This window comes from Protobothrops mucrosquamatus, unplaced genomic scaffold, assembly GCF_001527695.2.
Source record: "Protobothrops mucrosquamatus isolate PMUCROS unplaced genomic scaffold, P.Mucros_1.0 scaffold39, whole genome shotgun sequence".
Lineage (NCBI taxonomy): Eukaryota > Metazoa > Chordata > Lepidosauria > Squamata > Viperidae > Protobothrops > Protobothrops mucrosquamatus.
The window spans coordinates 894,187-908,349 of NW_015386421.1; the positions used below are offsets into that span (position 1 = coordinate 894,187).

The 14,163-nt window shown below is 37.3% G+C and overlaps 1 protein-coding gene across 1 annotated transcript; it reads left to right on the forward strand.

Moving 5' to 3' along the window:
• Positions 1–239: 239 nt before the first annotated feature.
• On the forward strand, positions 240–14,163 carry NASP (nuclear autoantigenic sperm protein). The gene is made up of 15 exons (XM_015811336.1): positions 240–375; positions 1,664–1,720; positions 2,840–2,950; positions 4,000–4,080; positions 4,784–4,887; positions 5,642–6,511; positions 7,653–7,723; positions 8,029–8,105; positions 8,200–8,273; positions 9,213–9,401; positions 11,324–11,490; positions 11,932–11,985; positions 12,067–12,126; positions 13,207–13,335; positions 13,983–14,163. Exons 2-15 carry the CDS (start codon positions 1,671–1,673, stop codon positions 14,025–14,027), a joined length of 2,082 nt encoding a protein of 693 aa, XP_015666822.1. The 5' UTR covers positions 240–375; positions 1,664–1,670; the 3' UTR covers positions 14,028–14,163.

Here is a 14,163-nt window from a genome sequence, read left to right on the forward strand (position 1 = left end):
TTCCAGCACGCCGAGACGGTGAGCTTTATTTACTCCGATTTTTGGACTACCTTTCCCAAAATGCCAATCGAATTGCAGACGGAACCACCCAGTTCTATTACAATGGTAGCTACCGGTATTAACGACCCTCGTCAAGAGACCGCCTTTCCTTTATTTTGAAGACGTCTTCCGATTCGTCGAAAGCCCTTAGTTAGAGACCACAAGGCATTCTGGGAAACGTAGTTCCTTTTCCGGGAGAGCGTGCTTCGCGCCACTGGGGCGTGTCCTCAAGGGCTATATAAGCATCTGGAGGGGCGGTGGGCTGCGTTTGTCTGCTGATTATTGCTTCGCTTTTGATTTTCTGTGGCGGGTCGTTGGTTACCATCGCCTTTTAAGGTACAAGGGGCTTGAGGCAGGATTTCTTTCTTCCGAGCTGGATAAGCAGGAAGGGGGAGTTGAGCTGTGGGTTCGTGTAATAAAGGGGCTACAAGCGGCCGCGGTACCATGGAGCCTTTTCGGAGGCTTTACGCGTTTATTCTCAGGTCGTAATCTGTGATGTTCGGACCCAGCTGTACAGTTTTTGATCCGGTTTTTTTCCTGTTAGTTTTCTCCATTTCTCTCCCCCCCCCTTTGAGTGGGTTCGTACGTGCCGTCCTCTGCGTGATGGAGGCGGCGGTTCTTAAAAAACCGAGACACCACGTGACCTGGCTGGAGTTTATGCCGCCATTTTTAATAGCTATCAATCCGGCGCGCGCCAAAGCGAGGGAGGGGGGGGTGGTGGTAGTAGAAGGAAGGGAACGAGTCACGTGGCCAGCAGCCTTGGCCCATCAAAAGCGGCCGTTGAGATTTGGCGCCGAAAGCGCTGACAGGAGAGGCGAGAAAGTGGCCCATTGTCTCTTCAGGTGAAGGCTTCCGTAGGAAGCGGGACGCTTCCTCTTGCAGAAGAAATGACTTTAAAACATATTTGAGAAACCTGAGTTATCGGTATTGGTGCCAGTCTGATGCCTCTTGACACATTTGGGCGTATTATAGGGCCTGGGTATATTTATTGTATCCCCTGTGGTTTTTATTAGGACAGGAAATGAAACATGCTTGAGAGACTAAAGCTTCAAATGCAATTGCGCAAAATATATTTTTTTTAGTTTTTCCAGTAATTATTCACATGCTTGTGTAGGTATTTCAGAGGATCATATATTCTTTGGTATAGCTTGTCATTTAAAGCTATGGGAAATAGCAAGTTGTCCATGCGGGTTTTTTGTCACTAGAATATATATCAAATCACATATGCTTCCTATATATATATTGAAATATATAGAAACCGTTTTTAAACCCATTGTGAGTTTTCAATTTTAATATTATTATTGCTCTCTTGGCAATGAAAAAGCTAATGATTTGCCACTGCATGAGTCAACTTATCTGAAGTAGCAAGTTATTTTACACCACACTTAATAATTTTGTAATTGTTATTGATGTATTTTTTAACTGATTGTCAGCCGCCCTGAGTCGGCAAGGAGAAGGGCGGGATATAAATTCAATAAATAAATAAATAAATAAATTCAATAAATAAATAATTTAGGTGGTAGCCTAAATACTTGAAAATGTGATAAATGCTTAGTGTTTATGTTCCAAATGCCTTCTGGCTAAACTTTGAAAACTTCCTAGTTTGCCTAACTTAAATTTTCAGTTTCAGGATGACAGAAGAGGCTTCTGCTCCCTCTACTTCTGCTGACAAAACAGAGAGGTAAGAAAGAATTGGATAAAAAACAAACACGGGAGAGCCAGAATAATGAATTAATTGAGCTCTTCACTCAAGCTGATAAAGGTGACACAATTGTATTTTGAGCATTTGGTGCTATTGATTTTAGAGCTGGTGTGATACGGTAATTTTTTTGTGAAAACCTTTTAACAAGATAACTGGAGGGTATATTATTTGGCCAAACATAGTAAGTATAAAAACTGGTATAAATTGGTAATCTGGAGGAACATGCCTCTGCTCTGCTAGCTGCATTGGTTATCAGTCTGTTTCTGGTTCCAATCCAAGGTGCTAATTATGACTTTTAAAGCCCTAAATGGCATGGGACTACCTTTCCCCTATTAACATCTACTTGTTCCACCAAATCTAGCAGAGAGGGCATGCTGGGGGTCCCATTGATTAGGGAAATTCACTTGGCAGATCCTGGGTGGTAGGCCTCTTCTGCTGTGCGCCCTCCCTTTAATGAACATCCTTCCCCTCAGCTTTCTGGAGGTTTCTCAAGATCTGGTTGTTTAAGCAGGCCTTGGAATCCTAGAGCAGCGGTTCTCAACCTATGCGTCGGGACCCCATTTGGGGTCGATCGACCATTTCACGGGGGTCGCCAAGCAAGGCTGTCCGCCATTTTTTTTTGTCCGCCATTTTTTTCCCCTTTTCCGGTGGGTGCCTTACCTCCCTTGGGCTGGGCCAGCTGGTGGTCGGCCTGCTCCGTCTCTGCCGCTTGCCAGCTACGCCTCAGCCGGCGCAGGGGGCGGAACCACGCATGCGCGGCACTCCCGGGCAGGGAAAGTCCTCGACTTACGACCGGTTTAGTCCTCGACTTACGACCGGTTTAGTTCTCGACTTACGACCGGTTGGGGGTCGCAGCATTAAAAAGGTTGAGAACCACTGTCCTAGAGACTGACAAAATATTTAGATGGTCTTGAATAATTAATATCTCTTCACCTAATCTTTTTATTCTGCTTTGTGCTTTATATAATGTTAAAAGTTTTTAAAATTAACTATATTCTAGTTTGTATATTTTCTTTTTAAATTTTGTTACATTGTTATGTAAAAAACTATGCAAAAAGCTATATTATGGGAAGACAATATATATTTTCATACTTGCAGTATTGATGTGGATGGGGAAGCCAAGAGATTACTCGGCTTGGGACAAAAGAATCTGGTAATGGTAGATATCCCATCTGCTGTTAATGCATTTCAGGAAGCTGCTAGCCTTTTGTAAGTATTTAGAGCATTCTATAAATCGGCTTTTAAATGGGAGTAGCGTGTCGAAGATTTGAGATTATATATAATGGGAGAGTAAAATGTTTACACAACTATAATTTCCTAGATATATTTTTAGTATTTGAAGATTTTAGTCTTCTCTGTTGTAGTTTGCTTTTGATATGTTCTACATAGTTTAAAGGTTCATTAAGAAGTTAACATGGCAAATAAGCAGGAGAATAGATTTTGTCTGTTGAACTACATTCCAGTTCAGTCAAGCTATAACAACAGCTTTATGTAGTCAAGACTAATGCATTTACAGTCAAGGAACAAATCCTTTAACACAGGGGTGTCAAACTGCCGGCCCACGGGCCGGACGCGTCACATGAAAGCTGGGCCCACCCCATTGCCGGCAATGGCAAAACCAGCCGGATACGTTGCGCAATGTCATGTGATGTCGCGAGTTTGACATGCCTGCTTTAACAGCCTAATTTACTCAGGCCTCTGCTATCTAGTTCTTTACTAGCTTATTTTTTATCTACATGGCAATATGAGTTAATATTCAGTACAGATAGGTCTCAACTTAACCACAATTGAATTCAAAATTTCTGTTGCTATGTGAGATATTTGTTGAGTGAGTTTTGCCTATTTTACGACTTTTCTTGCCACAATTACGTGAATTATTGCAATTAAGTTAGTAACATGTTTGTTAAATGAATCTGGCTTGCCCATTGACTTTGCTTGTCAAAAGATTGCAAAAGGTGATCACATGGCCTGGGACACTACAACTGTCATAAATACATGTCAGCTGCTAAGTGTCTGAATTTTGATCACATGACCATGGGGATGCTGCAATGGTTGTAAGTGAACAACTGACATGTTACTTTTTTCAGTGCTGTTATAATTTTGAACGATCACTAAATGAACTGTTGTAAGTCAATCTGTAGTATGGAGAGTATGTTAATGAGTTAATTTGAAATTGCTTATTATCCCTTAATATAATTTAAGTTCAGTTGAAGTAATTCTTAAAAAAACGGGAGAGTTTATATCTAATTTTTCTTTAGGGGCAAGAAGTATGGTGAAACAGCAAATGAGTGTGCTGAAGCTTTCTTTTTTTATGGAAAATCACTTCTGGAGTTGGCAAGGTAAGTTGATATGTCCTATCACTTAGCCAAGTGAATTTCAGTATATTCATTTAAAATTTAACCAGTCAGTAATTCATACAATTCTTATTGCTACTGTTCACATGTGCTTTAGTTCTTCTATGTGCAAGACTCTTTCTATGCCACTTTATTTTCCAAGAAAGACCCCAAAATCATATTTTCATAAGTGTGTGTGTGTGTGTGTGTGTGAATATATATTCATACTAAATATTTGCTCTGAAACTAACTTACACAAATCTTCCAAAAAGTCTCAAGTCACTAGAATAGATTTTATAGATATTTTATTATTGAAGGTGTAGTATCAGAACCTAATAGCTTTTTCCTAGACCCAGTGTAGAAGTCTGTAAATATTTATGAACTATACTTCTAAAAATTGGAAAGATACGGTTTATTTTATTTGTTTGGGTTGGTTAATCTTGGATACCTCCATTCCCAGCTGTTCTTTTTAATGAGCCATGTATTTACTTTCCAGAGTAAAACTATGCAACATGAAATGAGGGCCAGTTTGTGTTATGCTATCATAACACTGAATTCTTCCAAGTGTTCCTAGATTAAACATGTAATTTATTAGAATTTGAGCACTGAACTACCTGAATAAAATATTAATGTTTCCATTAAATACTGGTTAATGACACAATAGCACATGGTCTGTAAATCATTTCATCAATTAATATTGTTGTCCTAGAATGGAAAATGGGGTGTTGGGAAATGCTTTGGAAGGAGTGCAGGTGGAAGAGGAAGAAGAAAAAACAGAAGACTCAACGGTAGAAAATGCTGATAATATAGATGGTATGTAGAGCTGTCTTAATGCATTAGAGAGATGCCAAGCTGTATGTATTCTGAATGAATATGAGGCATGAATTGAGATTGTTTGTCTTAAATAACACAAATTGTAAAATTTAAAATTACAATAATTTAGTAAGGTCATTTAAGTGAAAATTGCAGTACTTAAATTTTTTTGCTAAATCAATGCTTCTATTAAATTAAAATCCTGCCACTTGTTCTTCATGGGAGAGAGTACCAACTGTTTTTTCTTGATGAAAACCTTGATTTATATACTTGTTTTAGAAACAATTGGAAGTAAACCTTAAAAGAAATGTTTTGAGACTAAACCAGATAAAAATCCAACACTTGGGCTTGCAACCAACTCATATATGTTGCAGTGCTCTCTAATCTTATTATATAAGATTTGAAGTATAAATTCTGTTGTAAGTATAAATGAAATTCACTTCAGAGAATGAATAATTGCTTGTCAAATTTGCTTAAGCCCCTGTATAGTGGCTTTCCTCTGCAATGTTTGGTGTCTCAGAAGCTTGGCATCTCTTGTTTGGCTGTTAACTCCTGCTAGCACACAATTCATTGCTTAAGCTCCACTGCTTGCAGTTCATAAATGTTACAGAGGTGCTTGTTCTTAAATTAAAAATAAGCATCTGGTATTTTGGCAGCAAGGTGTTAGTGGGACATAGGGTGGGATGTGAAGATCATAAATGCTTATCACTAAATTCGAAGATTTCTTTGTGCTTCATCTTCCTTCTTCATGTAGAAGAAGCAAGAGAGGAATTAAGAGATCAGGTATATAATGCCATGGGGGAAAACGAATCAAGAAAAACTTCAGAAGAATCTCTGGTAGAAACTAAAGCACAAGTGAAAAATAAAGATGCAGAAGTGGAAGAAGTTAGAGAAGAAAAGGCAGCTGTGAATATAGACAACAATCTTGGAGAAAAAGAAAAATCAACCAAGCAAGTAGAAGATATGCAAGAAAAACAGATCAGTGAAATAACTGTGAAATCTTCGTTAGAAGGTAGTGCTGCTGCAGAAGAAAAGCCAGAAGAGATAGCTGGACCAGAAAAACTAGCAGCAGAAGAAACCCAGGAAGACACTGTACTTAAGAAAGCATTGGTTGTAGATAAAACTCCTGGGGAAGAAAAACTAATAGAAGAGGCTGCAGAAGCAGCTAGTGGAGACACTATACAGAAGGAAGAGACTGCAGAAGAAAAAAAGCTAGCTTTACAAAAGAAAGAACAGAATGAAGAAAAGCTTGTAGTTTTGGCTGTTGAAAAACACACAAATGCAAAGCTAGAAAATTCAATAGTAGAGACATCAAAAACTTCAGATGAGACAGAGAAAAAAGAAAAAGATAAAGCAGAATGGCAGGCAGAGAAGGGAGAACAAACACCTGTGCCTATTCAAGAAACAGACATTGTTGTCGGACAAGAAAACGTGGATTTGAAAGAGGAAGAAAAATCGAAAGAACCCGTGGCTTCAGGGAAAATGTTGCCTACAGCTCCAAATGAAATTACTTCTCCAGGGGTTGTTGAACAGTCATGTGAAACAGAAATTGAAGAAAAAGCTGAAGCTGCTGCTAAGGTAGAAAAGGAAGAAGAAAAGGATCACGAGATGGGAGAGGGAGAAGGTAACAGAGATAGAAAATACTTGTGGGTGGATTTTGTTAGAATGCTAACCCAAGTAAAACACTAATCCATTCAGAATTCTCTTTGCCTCTAGTGAGGGAAGGGGTGTAGCTAGGGAGAAATATAAAAGTGCACATAATAGCATAATTACTCCCCCCCCTTTCCCCCCCAGACAGTTAACTGATAGACATAGGAAAACTATTGCCTGATTTGGGGTTATTGTTAATCTAAAAAGCAGTGGCCATTAGAGAATGCTGAATGGATGTTCACTGCATGCTCTGATATTGCAAAATTAACTCAAAGCATAGCTTTTCTCCTGTCATTTTATACCAAAGCAATAGTACCATTACATTAAGATGTCGAGATTATAGATTTATGCTAAAAATTAACAATTTGCTATCATCTAGAAATATCATGGTGCAACTAGCAAATTCATAATTTTCATGCTTTTTTCCTGCCTTATAACATTTTAGAAATTTATCTGTTCAGTTTTTAAGCAGTTAAATGTCTTAATAATTGCAACTATTTGCAAAATATAATTGATATATTAAAAGAGGCATGTCAGTAAGCATATTTCAGACCTTGCAGAAACTTCAGATTCTACCTCCTAAATGTTTTTTTTTACAAAGCAGATTGTATTTAGACATTTAAATGAAAAGAACCAGTAAGATACAGAAAAATACTGTTTACTTGCTCCGTAAACAGCATATTTTCTCAAAAATTGCAGAGTTAACAATTTGAACTATCCCACCTTAATCCTTTTGGAATGGGATCCATTGTAAATAATTCTCGCCAGAGAAACTGATCAATGCACTGAACTGTTCTAAAAGTTAATTTTTATTTAGCAGAGCCAAGTACCTTTTACCGTTTTCCGTTTATGCATCAGAAAATTTAATATAAATAGAAATGAGTTAACTTTGGTTAAAAAAAGTAGAAGTATTCTTCAGATTGAATCTTTAATCTGCAGATATTTTTAAAATTAAGTATGAATGTTTCCTGAATGTCTTGACAATTATAAAACAATAGCATGCAGCTGAGTTTAGAAAGACTGTTAAATAATGATGCTGTAAGAATAGCATTGAATAAAATAACCAAGTAAATAGCATGCCAGTAGTGTATATAACCAGGAAACTCCTCTTACAGAGACAGAAGGGTCAGAAGAAGATGATAAAACTGAAGAGGAGAAAGAAAATTATTCTACAGCTGAAGAAAAGGTGAAGTATAAATCAGTATTCAGATTATTAAAAGCTATTAGTGTTATGTAGGAGAAAAATAATGTCCTATTAGTAGATAAAGAGATGGCTCTTCTATGGTAAAACTCCTTAAGAAATATTTTCTGGTTGTATGAAAAAAGATAATCTGTTCTAAAGCTGTGTGAAATCTTCTCTTAATAAGAGTATTTCTATGAGAAAGACTATCATTTTCATAAGATTCAGTGCAGAGTCCAATATTTATGATGGCTATTAAGGAATAGGAAATTGGTACTACCTAATATGACTAATAAATCATATTCCTTCAGGAGAGTGAAGAAGATGAAGTTGGAAACTTAGAACTGGCTTGGGATATGCTGGAATTGGCAAAAGTAATATATAAAAGGTTTGTCTTGGAAGTTCTAATAAAATAATATTCTTAACTATACTACTGATGAATGTTATTACAGTGTATTTTCTGATTTGCTTTTTTGGTCTAGGCAGGACACTAAAGAAGCACAGCTCCATGCTGCTCAGGCTCATCTAAAACTAGGAGAAGTTAGCATTGAATCTGGTAATTGACTTAAAGTTGTCCAGACATGCTATTTCTAAAGTATTTTGCATGTTATGACTGTATATGAGAACATGTCTGTTATGCATTGACTATCAACCTTTCAGTCATACTTTACATTAAAAGTATACAAAATTGAAGTAGCATAAACTGAAGTATTTCATATACTGTGTTTTGACAAGTTTGATATTCTTTTATGTATATTATACATTGAAAGTTGTAATTGTTTATTTTTTTATTGTAATCTAATTACATTTATATAGCTGGCATTTTTTTCACTGTTCTAGCACTTAATTCCTAATTAAACTGATACAGATAGTCTTCAACTTACAACCGTAATGGAGTCTCCCCACTGCAGACACAAGTTATGACAGTTACAAAGTGAGCTGTCACATGACCAATCTAACTGACCTTTTTGCCATAGTTGTTAGGTGAATCATACAGTTAAGTGAATCCAGTTTCTTCCTTTGACTTTGCTTATTGGAAGCCAGGTGGGAAAATTGCAAATGGCGATCACGTGACCCCAGGACACTGCAACTGTCATAAATACATGACAGTTGCCAAGTGCCCAAATTTTGATGTCGTAATCATGGGGACACAGCAGTGGTTTTAAGTGTGAGGACCAATTGTAAGTTATGTTTTTTCAATGCTGTTGTAACTTTGAATCGTCACTAAGTGAACGGTTTTAATGAGTCAGTCATCATGTATGATGACTGAAGAAGGGAAAAAAGGATAACATGGAGGATGCACATTGTCTTGTAGCTATTAAATTCCTGGTTTGCAAAATTATAATTGTACCTTTGAACTGAGTCTACTTGTCTCCCAATATATGATACAATTATTTTCCTAAACAAATGTGAATATTTTTCTATATTGCTTTTAGAATTGAGTTTGTCTGCTTTTGGGATAACGTTTATCATGATTTTCTGGTGTCTTCTACAGAAAACTACATGCAAGCTATAGAGGAGTTTCATTCCTGCTTGACTCTTCAGCAGAAGTATTTAGAAGCCTATGACCGTTTGCTTGCAGAGACTCACTACCACCTTGGATTGGCATATCACTACAACAATCAGTATGAGGAAGCAGTGCTGCAATTTAGTAAATCAATGGAAGTAATTGACAAAAGACTGGGTAAATCAAAGCAGAAGTTCTGCATCCTTTTAATTATGTTCCTCCATTACTGTTCCCTGTTTGTTTCGAGTTTCAAATTAACATTGAGTGCAATTTGCCATTAGCGTCCTTCGACAACTTCCATAATTTCTGGTTTTGGGGGGAGTGAGGAAAATTTTAGAGGAGTGGATTTTCAGCTACAGAAGATTCTAGAAAGAATGAGTTATCTAGATCAATTCCAATCCAGTTTTACACCTGTGTGGAAGACAGAAGTATCTTGCTCTGGTATATGATATGAGTAGGAACTTGAAGAGAAAGAAATTGTGAAGCACTGTGAATGTGATTTTGCTCCTTTCTGAGTGTGTGGCTCAGTTCTGTCTGGGGAAGGGAACAGTTGATCCATTGGTTATTTCAGTATAGGGTGAAGGTGGATCTGCTCTCGTCTATTTTTCAATGTCTGTTGAAATTTTGGAGGAAAGCCTTTAACATGCGATGAAGTATCATTATGTTGGTACATAGTTGCATATAATCACTGTGGAGTTGTTGACTTGCTGTTTGGAGTATGTAAGGGACTGGATACCAGAACAAGCTTAAATTTCAGTAAGAGTTTGATCTGGGATAGAATCACTCTTTCCCTGAGGGAACAAGTCCATGTCTTAAGTGAAAGGCAGGTGGAACCTGTAGCCAGGAGACAAGTTTCGCCCTGCTTCAGCTGATAGTATAGTTGCAAGCCAATAAAAACATATGCTGTTATAATAATAATAATAATAATAATAATAATAATAATAATAATAATAATAATAATAATAAAAAAGTTGGAAGGGACCTTGGAGGTCATCTAGTCCAACCCCCTGCTCAGGCAGAAAACCCTATACCATTTCGGACAAATAGCTGTTCAGTCTCTTCTTAAAAACTTCCAGTGTTGGAGCATTCACCGCTTCTGGAGGCAGGTTGTTCCACTGGTTAATTGTTCTAACTGTCAGGAATTTCTCCTTAGTTCTAGGCTGCTTCTCTCCTTGATTAGTTTCCATCCGTTGCTTCTTGCCCTGGCTTCAGGTGCTTTGGAGAATAGCTTGACTCCCTCTTCTTTGTGGCAGCCCCTGAGATATTGGAACACTGCTATCATGTCCCCCCTCGTCCTTCTCTTCATTAAACTAGACATACCCAATTCCAGCAACCGTTCCTTATATGCTTTAGCCTCCAGTCCCCTAATCATCTTTGTTGCTCTTCTCTGTACTCTTTCTAGAGTCAAAACATCTTTTTTACATCGTGGTGACCAAAACTGGATGCAGTATTCCAAGTGTGGCCTTACCAAGGCATTGTAAAGTGGTATTAACACTTCACGTGAACTTGATTCTATCCCTCTGTTAATGCACCCTAGCACTGTGTTGGCTTTTTTGGCAGCTGCAGCACATTGCTGGCTCATATTTAAGTGATTGTCCGCTAAGACTCCGAGATCCCTCTCACAGTTACTACTTTTGAGCAAGGTACCTCCTAAATTACACCTGTCCATTTGGTTTTTCTTGCCTAAATGTAGAACCTTGCTTTTTTCACCACTGAATTCCATTTTGTTAGATAGCGCCCAATGTTCAAGTCTGTCAAAATCTTATATCTTAAGCCTGTCTTCTGGAGTATTGGCTATTCCTGCCAGCTTGGTGTCATCTGCAAATTTGAGGAGTTCCCCATCTATCACCTCATCCAAATCATGTGCTTTCTGCCTTTCTTGAGCCAATGTTTGGTTTAAAATTTGGGTTTTCATTATAAAGCTGTTTTAAAAATCAGTGGGTCAATTTACAGAAAATTGATCAGTTACTGCTCTCTGATTTTGTTTGGGGGGGGGAGTATTGTGTTTTGTTATTCTGTACCAAATGATAATATGGCCAAATTAAATGAATTGTTCCTACAAAATACTAATGGCCTCCTATATTGTCACCTTTTTTCAGTTATGTTGACTGAGCGATTAAAAGCAAAGGGAGAAGGACCAGCTGAGGATGAAAAAGAAATAGAAGAACTCAAGGGCCTGCTTCCTGAAATCAAAGAAAAGATAGAGGATTCAAAAGAGTCTCAAAACAGTGCAAGAGTGACTGAACTGGCTCTGAAAGCAACTCTAGTGAGTTCCATAATTGTTTCTGTTGAAATAAACAGATTTAAAACTGTATCAAGGCAAATAAATCTATGTGCCTGCAGGATGTACTTCACTATGAAAAGTGATGAATAGGTCTGAAACCTAAAATCTGAGCAGAGGATCTTTAATATCACAGTGACATATAATTGATCTTGACATTTGAATGCAATATGAAATAACCATGTTTCTGTAGATCTTATTTATAATTGTCACTGAAAGCAAGATTAGTTTACTAAAACTAAGGATTTAAAGATTAAGCTTTTAAATGACCTTGCAATATTTGTTTTTAACACTATTCAGATATATTCAATAAGTCAAGAGGTAGATTTCAGAAAATGCCTTTTTGCCCTAATCTGTTTTTTTTCCTGGAGTTTCAGTAGTTAGAGGCTTTCTAATAGTATCTTAAAAGGATTTATTTCTTTCCAGGTTGGTGGATCTTCTAGCTTTTCACAAGGATCTGAAAGTAGTGCAACTTCAACAGTAAGTGACACTAGCAATAGCAAGCAGCTTTATGCCATTATAATTAATATTTCATAGAAACTTCAACTGTTTCTGTAATAGATTCCAGCTGGACACAAAACTGATGGAGCTACAGACATCTCCCATCTTGTTAGGAAAAAGGTGCGTATTCTGTTAAATAAATGCAATTCTTACTGGCTTGTAGCTAATCCTGCAATTAAAAAGTTAAATCACATTATTTTTACAATTGTTATATATCCTGCATAAAATCCTTTCCACTGGGAGCCAGTCAGTCTGGGAACCATCTAACGTCCTTAATAGCTTTGATGGTTTTGTGCTGCGCAGCACCCACCTTATTAACGCTGGTTTAATTTCAAAGCTTGATTTTGTGGGTTCTGCAGGCACTTCAACTTGCCTGTGTTAAGGACCTGCAGAAGTATCCATGGTAGTCCTTCAGTGCAGAAGTCCCCAACCTTTGGGGCACCAGGGACTGGTTCCATGGAGAGAGGTTTTTCTACGGACTGGAGGGTACATAGTTTTGTGTGCTGCCTACATCCCATGGATAGGACTTTGCTTGTCTGTGCAGACCGGTTGCTGGCATGCCACAGCCTGGTGTCGATCCACAGACCGGGGGTTGGGGACCCCCTGCTTCAGAGTACAAAGGTGACATAACATCCATAGAAGCTGAACTGAGTTCCCTTATTTTAAATGGAAATGGAGAATTATTCACTAGCATTATTCAATCTCAAATAATCTGCTTAACTATCTTTGTATTGCGGCTTGGTTGTTTGCTTGCAGACGTCTTATTTTGTTTCCTAGTCACTTAATAAAATATCTGCACTTTAATCAAGGACTCTGCAGTTCAACCCTAAGCTACATGTATTCTCTTCTATTGTATGTTAGAACTACTATATGAGTTGCTGAGCAATATATCAATATTGTCCTTTAAATCAATTATTTGATTCTCATAATTAAATAATCTCTCTTTTTTGAACTGCTGGTCTAATGTTAGAATTCTGGTCCTAAATTTGCTCTTTAGAGTAATATGGAGGCTAAGTAACTTGAGGTAATTAACTTTTTAAATTTTCAAACACTTGGACCAAATAAATATTCATGTTTATAATCTTAATTTAAAGCAGTTAGCAGCTGCTATTTAATAGCATATGGATAATGATAACTAAATATTCTTAAGATTCACATTTAGAGTTCCGCTTGATGAGGACTAAACAATTTTGTCTTCAGAGGAAACCAGAGGAAGAACCTCATCAGGGAGACATTGGAGCTAAGAAATCTAAATCAGAGCCGTCTGTCAATGGTGGTGGTGATGCAGCCCCCAATGGAAACGAGGTTGCAGAGAAAATGGAACAGGAGGTGGGCAGTTCAGTCAGGAGTCACATAAATTGAAGTAAAGAAAAATAATATTCCTGGGCTTTTTTTTCTTGACTATGTTTAATTGCTTGCTGGTTTTTTCCCCAAACATCTTGAAGTTGGAAATATATCCATGCTAAAACACATATTGATGTATCAGATCTAAATAGAAAACCTAATTTGTTGTTGGGAGCAAACAACCAGACCCATACATGCCGAGTTCTGCCTATAAGGAATTTTTCAGTCTGGCAGCCTACCCTTGAGAACAATTATATAAGACTCCCAAGAAATTTAGGGGTCCTAGTCCTTTTGTGGTTGTACAATGAGTCCAAGCTAACTGCACTTAATCCCTTTCCTTGCCAGACTTCATGCTTCCCAACAAAAATATAGCAGTGTGTACTTCTTGATAATTGCTACAGTTTATACATGGGTTTAAATCTTGAGCTTCTTTAAGTGCTATTATGCAAGCATCATATGTGTATATTATGTGCAGCAAGATACTAAAACAGGATTATTAAGCACTAATAGATATTAATATCTTCTATTAAATTGTCTATTTGTTAGACTTACAAACTACCAAATCCTTTAACAACGCATGAATTAATTAACCTTCTAAAAGAAATATATTTATTGAACTTTTTCTTTTTTAGACAGGGGGAAGACCACAAGTTGAAACTGTTCAAAGTACCGTATGATAGTTCTTTTAATATTGGACATGCTGCCTCCCAAGGATTGTGGGTTTTGTATATAATGTATTTTTTCACTCTTTGGCAACTTTTTGTATTCAATAAAGATTGTACTCAAACATTAACATTGTCATTTTAAGATATG

Bases quoted from the DNA above. Each gene is read 5' to 3' on its own strand.
- NASP (XM_015811336.1), top strand. From the start codon at position 1,671: ATGACAGAAGAGGCTTCTGCTCCCTCTACTTCTGCTGACAAAACAGAG. The intron at 7,724-8,028 runs GTGAAGTATAAA...ATATTCCTTCAG, and splicing joins ATTCTACAGCTGAAGAAAAG to GAGAGTGAAGAAGATGAAGT. The intron at 11,986-12,066 runs GTAAGTGACACT...TTTCTGTAATAG, and splicing joins AAAGTAGTGCAACTTCAACA to ATTCCAGCTGGACACAAAAC.